The following is a 14,214-nucleotide window of genomic DNA, read 5'->3' as shown; positions in this document are numbered from 1 at the left end:
CAGGATAAATGCTGGAAAGGGATGTACTTAGAATTCTGTGACACAGGAATTGAGGAATCATGTGTGCTAGAATTATGGTGAGGTGGGAAGGCAGAACTTAACAGATTAAAGGACCCACCATAACATTTTTAAAAGGTTTTGTCTCTTCATGCGACAATTTCATGGACTTAGTGGGCAAGGTAAGAATTCCAGCATCTTGTGCCTGAATCTCTTGACACGGTTAGCAGCATACTAACTCCACCATGAAGACTTTTACTACACTTTAGGCCAGAGCAGTCTCTGGATCAGCCAGCCCAGCAACTGTTAAGGACTACCACATTATGCTGTGTCTGACATGATAAATATGGGCAGGCACATGGACTGATTTTTGTCTCAATTGCTACAAAGAACGGTTGACATTTGGGGGCAATATTCCTTCATCAGTGCTGAAACTTAAAGGGGCATCCTTTGGTGTGCTTATGGAGGCAAGAATGCCAGCTTGCCTGATGGTTGTTACCAGCCCTAAACGCCTCTGCTTTGTTTGGGGGGGGGGCACACACACCACACTCTTTGGTAGCAGGATCAGCCTTCCCTGCTGATTCCATTTTGGCAACTCTCCACAGTCATATACCATACGCTTTCTGCTACCAGCTTCAAAAATTATTTCAAAACCAGAATTTTCCATAACCAATACAATAATTCATTCCTAACATATTTTGAACACAGTCTCTGTACTGTCAGTAATACGTATAAAACTAAAAACCCAGTCCCTTCTGTCGTCACCCTTTTACCATCTGCTTTCCTGCACTGGGAGTACCTTGTGACAATACATAGAATTGTGCATTTTTTAAAAAAACTGAGTATATATAAGTGAACATTAATCACGCCTGAAATATATCTTTTGTTGCATTTTCCACCTTGGTATTATAGAGGGAAATGCTGTACTGAATACTATAGGAATGTCTAGCCCTACAGTGGTACTCAAGTAGACTCATGCAGCCGATATGATGGCTGCTTTCAGACAGTGTTTTTATTCGTAGGAAGGAGACAGGGATACAATTTTTTTTGTTTGTTTGAAACCATCCCTAGTTTCCCTTTCTGCTGCTTCCTGCCAACAAAAAGATAAAATTTGGAGGGAAAATCCATTGAAGGAGAAGCGGCACAATGTCTTTTCAGGGATGTAGTGATGCGAAGAACTCTCACCAATGTTGCATTTCTTGGCCAGACACGATGTCTCGACACAAGGAAGGCCTACCAAGAATTTACCACAACCCTAAGAGTTTCCACCTCCAGGACGAGAGTGATATCACCAGCGCTTTCCTTCTGCTAGCCTGAATGTGTCTGTTTTGCTCAAATGTGGCAAACAGACTATCCAATACTTACATGTTTTAAACATCCATTTAACAGCAGCTTCAAGCGTTGCACACAAAATTAAAACAATTAAAAAAAATCTGCAGCAACCACTGCCCCAAATCGTCATTGTCTCACAACAAGAATAATTTTGTCTTCCATTTACTGCACGAGAACAAAACAACGGAATCTGTGTCCCTAGAATGATGGCATCAGGAGCCTTCTCACCAAAAAAGCTACCAGATGACAAGCCTTAAGTCAAACTGACCTACTGAACAGGACTGACAGCAAGCTCCCTGCGTGCTGTACAACATCTCAGGGGCTAAAGATAGCCTCGTGTTCCGCCTCTGGCCTTGAGAGAGATGCCATTTCAAGGCCAACTCTCTTCATAGCACAAAGGTCAGGTTGCAGCTACCATGTTAAGCAAGGAAACATACCTGTATAGAGGCAGAGTCCAGATCACCCATTTCCATCCTCGGGTTCAAATCCTGCACTAAAGAAAGTCAGATCCCAGGCAAAAGCCTTGTCAAAAAAAGGCGGGGGTTGCTAAAGTTATTTTAAGGTTCGTCAGCTAAAAACTGGGTGATTAAACTAAAATTAAAAGTGAAAGGCAACTTCTGCACATAGCAACACAGAAATAAATGCATCTCAAAGGCAGCTCTCCCTCAACCTCCCAATTCATTCTACATAGTGTGAGAAGAGAGAAAGGCACAACCTATGGGATGCAATATAAGGAGGAGTAGATGTGAGAACGGTAGGGGAGAACTAAAGAATGGATTTTTGTTTTCTGTGCAGTGAGAGCTCAGCAGCAGTTCAGGTAAATCAGCACACATGAATAGGAACAACTCAAGCCAAATTTTGTAGTTAGGTCCACATTGCTTATCCTTTTTTTTTTCTCCTTCAGAAAATATAGAAGCGCTCCCAGCTCCAAACAGCTTAGAAAAGGAAGGAAGAAGTGACAAGCGGTGGCAATTCAGGGGAATTCATTTGCTTGCTTGTAACATCTGTGGTAGAAAAACAGAGGAAAAATGAACAGAGCTCCCTCATGTTGTCTGGAAACGTTCAAACAGCACATGATTCACTGGGTTTGGGTGTTCAGAGCTGAAAACAACTGGGACTCTATTCACAAATAGCACCCGCAAACCTAACCTGCTACAGGACATAATGAAAAGTGCCACGTGAAAGAATTTTTCACAGGACGGCCAAACTCATTGTAACAACTATTTGATTCAAGCACGTTCACGTGCCATGGAGAATTATTCCACCAGGCTGAACAGACAACATGTGGCTCTTCAGATTTTGCACTGCCGCTCCCACCAGCTCTTGATAGAACAGCCAGAGGTGGGAGCTGGCAGGAGATGTGGTCCATGAGCACGTGACGGCCCATTTCCCCCCTATGCAGCACTCAACACCAATGGGCCCACTTACCTACTGCTCAGTGTAACTCTTGCAATGTTTCTTAAACTTTTCTCCATTTCAACAATCACTGAACTCTTGGCAAACCCCATCAAAAGGGGCATGGCTTATTTTCTTACATTCAAGTATAAACAACAATAGAAAAATGGAAAACTTTTGGGGGGAAACAAGGGCATTGAACCCACAACATTAAAGAAGGCAATGCACCTTTACTCTTGTTCAGGGAGGTGGGGTATCAGGACAGTCTTTCTAGCGGCCTACTTACAATGCCTCTCAAAATTATAACTGATCTTAGAACTGCAGCCCTCCTCATAAATTATCCCTCCTCCTTGACCAGCAACTCTGGAACCAAAAAATAAAGCAAACAATGTGAAATTCTCATCCTTTAATGAATGGTCAGTGATAACTTTTGAGCTGGTTCTGTAGAATACAATTAGACAGTATACTTAAAAGTTTCTTCCAAAAAAAAAAAAAAAAAGAGCTAACACTTCCTCCCCCTCTCCTGTTTTCATTGCCTTTCGTTGACATTCCATTCCTGATTTCAGCTCCCACAGCTTTCCATTTCACTGCAGATCCATATCAGAGGTGTAAGAAAGAAAGAACCCGGGGCCAAAAAAAGGAAAGAAAAAAACCTTGATGCACCAATGCTGTATTTTAAAAATAACAAAAAAGAAAAAAAACATCTGGAAAAACCAAACTGCTTCCCAGGCACTGCCACTTCAAGAGGAAAAAAGTTAAATGTTACTGTGGGAGTCTTAGTATGCTTTTTGTCTTTGCAGGGGTCGTCCCCCCCTTATTCCCCCCTGCAGCAATCATACAGCGTAGAGTTCATAAATCTTCTTTACACAGTACACCAGGGCAGCGAGTGCTATCGTGTTATGCAGTCTCTTTCTGTGCAGGTCATCCTTCCTCACCAGCACTACCGGCGTGGAGGAGGTGAGCGTATGCAGGGGCAGACGAGAAAGTTTATAAGCGTTATACTCCACTTGGTACTTGCAGCAGGGGTCGAATTGCCAAGAGATCCCATAGAGGGTGCAGCAGGCTATGCTCAGCACACCGGCCGGCAAGGAGATGTAATGGGAATAATCTACGGGAAGGGCCAGCGGGCTGAAGAGGCAGGCGGTCCCCGCCAGCACGGTGGTCTTGTGCAGGCAGTTCCCCACGGTGATCCAGCGGGCCGTCTCGTCTCCAATGCGCGTCGGCTCGATCACAATGTATTTGTACTGGGCCTCCAAGGCTTGTTCCAGCTCATACTCAAACTGGTCCTGAGCATTCTCCCCATTGTAGATTTCATGAACAATGTAACAGTCTGTGGCCGACAAGGTGACCCTGGTAGAAGGAGAGACAGAGAGTTATGGGGTTGTGTGAACAGGCCATCCCCTCTGTTCACCTTCTCTGCAAAACCCGTCTTTTGCATTCATCTCATGCTTTTTTGTTTTTTTAAAGGTTTGCGGGTGGGGGACCTATGTAATCAGGATAGGGCAGAAAGGGTGGCAGACAGGGTGGTTAGAAATCACTGGGTTTTTTTTAAAAAAATCAAATTGATTTAAATCATTATTTAAATCAAAAACATTGCTTTTTTAAAATTTAAATTGTCAGAAAAAATCACTTTTTAAAATTTACACCATGAGCAATCAACATTCTCACTGGAAATTAGCAAGGTTGCAAAATAAATGAATAAACAAATAAACATATGGTGCTTGTTTAGCAAAGCTGGAAAGACAGGTGATCTGGTTATTCACAAATGGTAAACAAAAAAGCAGGAAGGAGAAAAACTTGAACAACATGACCTCCCATTACTTAGGACTACCACACCCACTGTTATTATAGTCACAATTAAAACTGCTGGATAGCTCACTGGTTTAAGTATCTAGCTACAGAGCCAGAGGTTGGGAGCTCGATTCCCCACTGGGTCTCCTTGACCAGGGCTGGACTTCATGATCCATAAGGTCCCTTCTAGCTCTGCAATTCTAAGATTATGTTTATCATCTTCATCTCTTATGAGACAGGAACAAAAATATTGTTCTGTCTCTCTTACGACGCTGGCCCTAAGAAATTCAGACTTTCTCCCCACCAAATCTGACATCAATAGTGCCTTCCTATTTAATTCCAAAATTACTTACTATTTTATGGACTTTGTGGCTCTTTGCTTTTAAGACATAGTAAGGAAGACTGCCTACAGGCAGAGAGTTTTTTCTGTGCTCTGTTCACTGGTATATTAGAGATGGCTGCAAATATTGCATTCCCTCACTACGCTTAGCGTATAGTTCATTTTAAAAAAAACAATTATTCTACTTATTTAATAGGTAGGAAGTTGACAGAGACCAGTTGGCCAGAGAAGAACTGTACTGAGTTTAAAACATGTACACTTTATGTGATGAGATACAATTCCCAAAACACAAGATATAATCAACTGCTCTACGTTTATGGGAAGAGGTCATTTCCAGTTTACTGCTCCATATTATTAATTGCATCTATTTCCCACCCTCCCTTCAACAAACTCAAGCTGTGTACATGGCTCCACCGTCTTCATCCTGTCATCAACTGTTGCCAATCCATTTTATTTATTTATTTAAAATATATTTACCCCACTTTTCTCTTTTAAAAGAACCCAAAACAGCTTACATTTTTAAAAGACAACATTTAAAGCTAAAAACAGGGTCAGCCTGTGAGACTGTGACTAGCCCAATATCCGGCAATATCAAGCCGCCTAGAGTGGTCGTAGGACCAGATGGGCAGGTACAAATAAAATAAATAAATTTGGACCCACACATTTTCTGTGAGACTTATTCCCATGTGCAATATCTAAACAACTATATCCCAACAGGGAAGAAGATGAGGCAAAGTTGGGAACCCTGTTAACCACAAAATATATTTACGGATGACCTCAGGCCAAGGATACAGCTGTCCGACATCATCACAAGCAGGTCTCAGGTTTGAGAACAATAAGTGATTACGTACACAGGACTGAAATATTAAGATGCTTCAGAGATAGCTGAAGGACTCCCCACTTTCTGTCCTGGGAAGCCAGGAAAACTCACTGCTAAGTGGCTATCAGCCAATTTTGACACAATATCAAGAGCTGATGGTCACTATTGTTTATCTGACTCTGCAAACAATGGAGCAAGTGGGTGTGCATGTGTATTTTCAAAGAGATATCAAGATGCAAAGAATGGCTCCCCCACCACCCTCACTTTGGAGTTTTTTATTGAACAAAGCAGCAACTGTGAACAAAATCTTTTATGCAGAGATATTGCAAACCTATTCTGCTGTCGTTCTAATTGGAGACTGAAGAAACCCTTCTAATGGTGGTACTTGGGACAATGTGTGTGCACGTGTGTTCATGTTCAGAATCCATCTGGAATAATGTATGGCTCAATAACACTGAGAGGAAGGGTGTGAACTTTACCAGAATGGCAAGAACAAAAATAAACACCCAACCCTCTCTTCTCAGCACAGCAGGATGCAAATCTCAAGAAATGTAAAGAGAAACAGACAAGAAGATATTCACTTCCCTACAACATCCTCCTGGGCAATTTTAAGACGCCACTTTTGCCCATGGCTTCCTCAAACAGTCCACAGTTTCCAGAGAACTAAATCTCATACATATTATCCACAGACAAGGTATCAAGCAAAGAACATAAAAAACCTACAAACACACCAGCTTGTTGACTCGGGGAATTTCATGACCTCTTCACAACCCCAATCCCCCTAGCTAGAGATGGAAGAGAATATTGAGCAGCAGCTAAGACGGCAAACCTTACTTGCTAGCATACACACAAGTGTGCCAAGCGTGCGCACACACACACTGAGTTAGAATAATTCTTGGTGAATTATAAATGGACTGATCTGAAAAATCTAAATGTTCTCCTCTCTTCAACCTTTGACCATGTACAGTGGTGCCTCGCATAGCGACTGCTCCGTTTTACGACAAAATCGCTTTGCGATGGACTTTTTGCCATCGCAAGAAGGATCGCTTTGCGATGGCCCCTATGGGGAAAATTCACTTTGCGATGATCGCGGGGAAGCGATCATCGCAAAGCCCCTATTTTCATACAGCTGATCAGCAGGGGCTTTGCCATGATCGCGGGGAAGAGATCATTGCAAAGGCCCCATTTTCGCACAGCTGATCGGCAGTTCCAAAATGGCCGCAGGTAAACAAAATGGGCACCCACTGTTTTGCCTCGCTTTAGAGGCACCGAAAATGGCCGCACCTATGGAAGATTTTCTCATAAGGTGAGTTTTTAAGCCCATAGGAACGCATTAAATGCGTTTTAATGCGTTTCTATGGGCTTTTAAAAATTGCTTAGCGATGAAATCGCATAGCAGCGATTTTTGCTGCATGGATTAACATCGCTAAGCGAGGCACCACTGTATATGCATGCTCACACAGAAGATGCAAAGCTTTAATTAACTGACCAGGGCAAATTTTTATCATCACAAGTGGAAGCTACAGGGTATTGGTCTGAAGCCATTTTGCTCCATAACAATAAAAGGGAATAAATGTATTTATTTATTCATTTTGTATCCTGCTCCCATTAGCTTTGAGGCACTACTCTGGGCAAGTAACAACAACACATATAAGTCCAATAAATAAATAAATAAATAAAGTAGAAAGCAAAAATAAAAACGTACATTAAAAGTTGCAGTAGACATATAGTAGAAAACAAAAACAAAAACATTAAAAGCAGCAACAATAAACCTAGAAAACAGAATGAAAATAGTGAAGCTGGCTTTCTTTTCTAATTCTGAGGGTTGCCTTTTTAATGGTTACTTTGAATTTTATATGCTTTCTCATCTAGAAGGAAATCTATCAAGTTCCTAATCCTATTTTTATTTTTTAACCTCCTTTTCCCCATTCAAAGTGGCTTACAATGTAAAATTAAAACACATAATAATACATGTTGTATTAATTAAGGGGGGCATTTTAAAAACAGCACATCCCATTCCCTTAAGAACTCAAGAAAAATAAAATTCAGTCATCACAGACCCCCCGAAACAATTAAAGATGCCAATTACATCTCCAGGAAGGGTGTTCCAAGGTCAAGGCACCACCATGAGCACAACAAGAAGCACTAATATCTACATATACATTCTGTACAAATACCATCATTATATTTTGGTACACACAACCATTGTTAAATGATGTTTAGATCCACTTTTTGTCAATGCACGATTTAGATAATAAGACAGATTTATTCTAATGAACAGCAACTGAGAGTAAAACAAACAAGTAAACAAACAAAAAAACAATGGATTCCTGTGACTCTTAGAAGAGACGAAAACTCCCTTCCAAGCTATTACTGGTGACTTTCAAGGTTAATGTCACATGGTGCATTTTTTTAAAAAAAAGGCTTTTCAGAGGAATTCCGTGAACTTTGGAATGTCATTACATTCCAACAGTTCTACAGCACTGACAGTTTACATCTGCTTGTCTCACTCACGACTGAGCTGTAACCAACCTTTTTAGATGGGACTGCACTGCCTGAACCAATCAAACACGCATACAAATGGACTGTTCTCTCTGTCTGAAAAACCAGGCTCAAATCCTATTGTGCTCCATACAGAATGTTTCAGCATTAGCTGTGGCTGAAGAATTCACTGTCATCAAACCAGTGTGGGCTTGACAATACTCTCTGAGAAAGCTCCGAACTACAACAATAGCATGGGAACAGAAGATCAGTGCTGAGAGCAGCAAGAAAAATTTTCCCAGAGCCACTGAGCCATAGTCTGCCATTGTCAGCCCATTAATATCAGTGCTGGCATGCAAAGCTATGCTCAAAGAAAGACTGAGGGAGACAGAAATCGCATGCACATGAAGGGAAAACAACAGAGTGAAGAACAGAGCAATAAATGTGAACTGGCACAGTAAAATTTCACTTAGCATGCAGAAGCCCTACGTCCAGAGCCAAATAAAGGACGGCTATTGTGAAGCTTACCCAACTTGAAGGTTCACAATTAATGAGTGAATAATTGGTGTATCACACAAGTAAAGGGCTATAGGCACAACTATGGCATCTTGGAGATTATTCAGAATAAATTATACATGTGGAAGGCCCCACCTCACTGTCATTTTTAGAAATAATACCTTCCTTTTTTTTCCTGGCCAGACATTTTATTTTTCTGAATATATGGTTTCAGATAAACTAAATGCACTCTATAGACAAGCTTCCAACACTGTATAAAGCAGATCCTTAGTATCCTACTACCATGGTATAAGGTGCAATTTAGTGAGTTCATGGTCAAAGCCAAGAAATGGACCAGGTCTTTTCTTGATTAAAAACTCATAGCCACCTTCACTGCCATTATGTCACCACTTAATTGAGATTTAAGACTTCTGACCAAACCTGTTTAGGCTTTGGATGTACACTACTAACGACACATTAGCTTGTGTAGAGACAGTGATTGAAATCCCCTTCAAGGTGATATAAGGTAAATTTACACCTCTGGAAGTGTGCCAGGCCTTACACCCAGGCAGCTAAGATTGCACAATTGTGCAACAGATCACAAGGCTCACAATGCAACTGTTGCCCAGAACATTTAAAGAAGAATTTCATGGATATTACTTCTATCCTGCCATGACTTCCTCTAACACTTCCGCAGATTTGCATTATATACTCTCACAGCTATGGAACAGGATTTCACCCATAATGTTTGATTCAATCAAAACTACAAGCTGTTCAAACTACGGACAAAACATGCAGATCTGATGGGATAATTTCAAGATCCAACGGTTGCAAGGACATTCCTGTACCTTCTTGCAGCAGCTAGAATGTGCTTCCTCCGCAAGAGCAAACAGCATTCTGTTCTTCAAGGTTATGATCACTGTGGCTGCAAAAACATCATTCAGCTGTAGCATTTTAGTACCTCTGGGGGAAAGGCTGATAGGTTTTCATGTGTGCTTCATTAAAACACAATCCTACACATGCTTTCTTGGGGGGGGGGGGGGAAGTCCTACTGTATTCATTGAGGCTTACTCCCAAATAACTATGTGCATGACTGGAATCTAAAGCACCCTGAAGGGAAAAGGACATGCAAATACCTGGATACCTTTAATAGTTCTCTCAAATTTCCATTTGTCAGGTATGCCAGTTTCTTCATTCTGCCAATGAATCTGTTAATAAACCTGTCAATCTTTATTCTGTGCATTTACTCATCAATTCTACTGGTGGAATAAATCAGGGACAACCATCTGAACAAGCAGATAAAGGCCAAGTTCTGGTCATCACGTGCAGGTATGAAGGTGGACAGTAAAAAAAGATGACAGAAAACCATTAATTCATATTCAAAATGTGGTGCTGGAGGAGAGCTTCATGGATACCCTGGGCTGTCAGAAAGACAAACAAGTGGGTCCTGGATGAAATAAAGCCCGAACTATCTCTGGAGGCAAAGGTGTTGACACTGAGGCTGTCCTACTTTGGGCACATCATGAGAAAGCAAGACTGGAAAAGACAATGATGCTGGGAAAGGTGGGAGGCAGCTGGAAAAGAGGAAGACCCAATGTGAGATGGACTCCCAAAAGGAAGCCACAGACATGAGTTCTCAAGAACTGAGCAGGGCTATTGGGGCCAGGTCATACTAGAGATAGTCATTCATAGGGTTGACGTACATCAAAGGGAACTTGATGATGAATAACACAGGGTGGCTCCTATGTTGTTGTTGTTTAGTCGTGTCCGACTCTTAGTGACCCCATGGAACAGAGCACACCAGGCCTATGTCAGCTACATGGAAATAGTGCTGAAAACAATACCCAACTATTATTAGCCAAAGTATTCACTTTCATGTTCTTCTAAATATTTACCCTGTTTCCCTGAAAATAAGACAGGGTGTTATATTAATTTTTGCTCCAAAAACACATTAGGGCTTATTTTCAGGGGATTTTTTTTTCATGTACAACAATCAACATCTATTCAAAGTCATGCCATCTTTTGGTTGCTCCACAACGGTGGAGGGAGGAGCTCCACTTAACTAGGGCTTATTTTTGGGGTAGGGCTTATATTAAAAGCATCCTGAAAAATCCTACTAGGGTTTATTTTCAGGTTAGGTCTTATTTTGGGGAAAACACTGTATGCCTGGGCAAATAGCTTTAATCTTAATTGTGCCTACTGCCAATTTAGAACCAATCATAGTCAAAACCCAAGATATGCAATCCAATGATTATTTGTAACCGTTTACACAATTTAGGTACCTGTATCTTTCATTTTCTATCCACACTGAGTATTTTAAACAACAGCCAAATGCATCAATTTCTAAAATTAAATGTTCTGAGGGGGGAGCCCCTTGAACACATAAGTGTCTACACATTCTTCCTCTTAGACAGCTCAGTTTTCCATATGCTTTAAAAGATCACAGAACCATTTTCAGATATTTCACTTACTCTGAGTAACATTCTTCTTATGGCAATTTGACAGTTTTAAATTCATTTTGATCTTGAAAACGCATTTCAACTGTTCTTTCTCAAGAGGCAACTATTTGTACATACACTTCAAAGTGTTTATTTCAAAGGTCTCAAATCTATATTTCAAAACAATGCCACTTTTCTTCAGTGTTCAAAACCTAATTCTAGATATTTAAGAAGTCCTTGTTCTGTCCTCAAAGTGAGAAATGAAATGAACCACAATAAAAATCAGGGCTGCTTACTGGAAACTCTGTAACTGTGCAGTAGAATAAAAGTTAAAAATGGCAACTGCCAGGTAAAAGTTCTAATGACTAATGTTTAAGATGATGTAAGAAAGTTTAAAATTCAAAGGAATGAATTACAGCACTTGACCTCCAAAGGTTTTAAGACATTTAAATGGAGCCAGCTGAAATACTGCCACAGAACTTCGGAGATGAGTTCCACCACTTCATTCCTTTGTCCACAGAAGCAAAGCAAGCAGCCAGAGGACGGAAAATGCCAAAGCCCGCAACAGCCCCTGGATTAATTCAACACCAGCTCCCAAGTGCACCAAATCCAGAACAATGCATCAACACCCTAAAAAACACAAATCACTCAACCAGCACTAACAGCTGTGCACCAAGAGGTCACTTTCAAAGGACTTTGGGGGACTATTTGCCGTCTTCAAAAATAGATTTTTAAGAGCATCCAAGGACATTTTGAGCCCCAGGCTGAGCCAAACTCTGGGCCTAACATCTGGGAAGGGTGAAAGTCTCCTCCATGCCAAGGGCCAATCTGGAGTGACCTTCCCTTTCTTGCCACTGCCCAAGGCCACTCTTTCTTGCAGCAGCAGGGGTGATTCTCTCTCTCACACACACACACACACAAAACACTTGGCCAAGCTGCACTGTTTTCTCTCTGAACCCAAAACGTGTGCCATGGAGGCAAGAGCCGGACTCTGCCCTCCATTCAGGAAGGCACAAACTCCACAAGCAAATGCCTTTGGAGCAACCACTTCAACAGCCTCTGGACCTCCATTTCCTGCACCTCCCACCCACTGCTGCCCTATATAACAAGTTCTATTTGGACCTACGCCCTTCTCTCTCACACAGGGCACCCGATTGCCAACTGTTATAACACCCCCCACCCTCCCTTTGCATCCCTTTCCTGCCCTCCACCTTCATGATCTTCCTTTCTTCTCCTCTGGACTCAATCCCTCACCCGACCAACGCGACCCCAATTCCTTCTCCTCCTGCCCAGGACCCTCCCTGCTGACCCCTCCAACCGTGAAATCCCATCCTGACCCTACTCCTTCGTGGGCCTCCACAGCGCTTGGCATTACCTGATGCAGCTCTTGCAATAACATGGATTTAAATCATTCTCCAAAGCATTCTGTGTCCGCCACGTCCTCAATTTCACGGAAATGCTAAAGACAGCAACATCCCCCCACCACCACCGCCCTCAATCCCCTCGTCCTTCCAGCCTGGGCTTCAAGACAGGGCAAAATCCATCTGCACCCACCCACACCCCCTTCAAAGGTTTTTCTCAGCAAAGACTAACGAGGTCCTTTCTGGAACTTGATGAAATGGGGGTGGGGGGGGGAATAGCAGCAAGCACGTCATTTGCACACCACCAACCACCCCTTCAGTTCCCCACACTGCCTTGCCTCTCCCCCTCAGGGGCCCGCTGCCCAAACCTTCCACCCTCTCTATTTCCCCTCAAGGCTTGTTCTTATTGCCCCCCTCTTCCTCACCACTCCCCCACAACCTGAAAGGCCACTGAGGACTAGCGCCTTGACGGCTCCCCCCCCCCTTTGTCCTCCACCCTATTTCCCCTCAAGGCTTGTTCGTATTGTCCCCCTCTTCCCTCCCTCACCCCTTCCCCACAACCCGAAAGGCCACTGAGGACTAGCGCCTTGAGAGCTTCCCCCCCACTTTGTCACCCCCCCCACACACACACGCTTTGTTTCCCCCTCAGGGCCTCCGAGGCCTAGCCCCAAAGAGCGAGGGGGAAAGGGGGAAAGGGAGCCGTCGGTCCGGCGGCCCTTGAGGGGAAGCGCCGGGGCCTCCTCCTCCTCCTCCTCCACTCACCTCTCCCGGGGGCCGGCCGCGGAGGCCCCACCGCTGGAGCTGCCGGGGCCCGCGCGCCTCCTTCCCCACGCCGCCATCTTGGACACGGAGGAAGGGCGAGGGAGAGAAGAGCGCCTGGGAGGGGAAGAGGGAGGCTCGCGCCGCCGCAAAGGCCTCCGCCAAAAAGTAACGGTTGGAGGGGGGGGGGAAAGGAGGGAGGGAGGGAGGGGAGAGCGCGCGCGGAGCGGCGGGGGGGGGAGAAGGGGAGGCTCAGCAAAGAAAGGGGACTGAGGAGACAAGAACAAGCGGGAGAGGAAAAAAAGGACTGGCGGGGCGGGCCCGAGGCCTGACGGGAGATGTAGTCCCAGGGGCGTGGGCGGAGGGGCGGAGGGGGGGAAGGGAGAGGCCTGCTCTGGAGAGTTGAGGGGAAAAGGGGGTGTGAGGGGTGGGGGAAAGGCGGGAAAGCGTCCCGCTGGGCGCTGGGACCACAACCCCCGAAAGGCTTTGCGGAAGGGGCGGTGCTTGGGAGGGGAGGGCTCCACCTCTCATCCGGTCTATTCCCCGCAGGCGCGCTCCGCCTCCTGGGAAATGGGGTCCTTTGGGGAGGAGAGGGAGCGAAGGGAGAGGAGGGAAGGGACTACACTTCCCGGGAGGCATCGGGTGGGGCAAGTGGTGGTGGTGGTGTTGGGGCTGGGAGGAGGTGGCGGACGCTCGGGTCGGGCGCAGAGGGTGAAGGGAGATGGTGGGTTTGCTCCGCCCCCTCCGAGGGAGCTCGCCAATCAGCGCCCGCGCCTTTCAGGACACGGCCACGCCCATTGCCCTACTCTTTTTTTTTTTTCAAGAAGTCTGGAGTTCCTCCTGAGTTGTGACAGAATAAATCTTCATTATTTTAAATGCTTGTTTTTTGTATGTCTCATAAACTTCACACTTGCAGCCTTAACGCCCCCCAAATGCATCTGCTCTGCACCACCAATTTCCATTTATTCTTCCATTAATTCTTCCCTTTCACAACCTCCTTAGTTT

The 14,214-nt window shown here is 44.1% G+C and overlaps 1 protein-coding gene across 1 annotated transcript; it reads right to left on the bottom strand.

Annotated features, from left to right (window-relative positions):
- Window positions 1-3,115: 3,115 nt before the first annotated feature.
- On the bottom strand, window positions 3,116-13,687 carry TMEM11 (transmembrane protein 11). Its single transcript, XM_072982807.2, has 2 exons — window positions 13,213-13,687; window positions 3,116-4,074 (listed from the first exon to the last, which is right to left on the bottom strand). Exons 1-2 carry the CDS (start codon window positions 13,287-13,289, stop codon window positions 3,558-3,560), a joined length of 594 nt encoding a protein of 197 aa, XP_072838908.1. The 5' UTR covers window positions 13,290-13,687; the 3' UTR covers window positions 3,116-3,557.
- Window positions 13,688-14,214: the final 527 nt, after the last annotated feature.

This window comes from Pogona vitticeps, chromosome 13 (genome assembly GCF_051106095.1).
Source record: "Pogona vitticeps strain Pit_001003342236 chromosome 13, PviZW2.1, whole genome shotgun sequence".
Lineage (NCBI taxonomy): Eukaryota > Metazoa > Chordata > Lepidosauria > Squamata > Agamidae > Pogona > Pogona vitticeps.
This window is presented reverse-complemented; position numbering and strand designations above follow the sequence as displayed.

What these genes read in the sequence shown, in the direction of transcription:
- TMEM11 (XM_072982807.2), bottom strand. Translation starts at nt 13,289, where the DNA reads ATGGCGGCGTGGGGAAGGAGGCGCGCGGGCCCCGGCAGCTCCAGCGGT. An exon ending in GCGGCCGGCCCCCGGGAGAG is followed by an intron (nt 4,075 to 13,212) that starts GTGAGTGGAGGA and finishes TCCTTCTACCAG; the next exon opens with GGTCACCTTGTCGGCCACAG.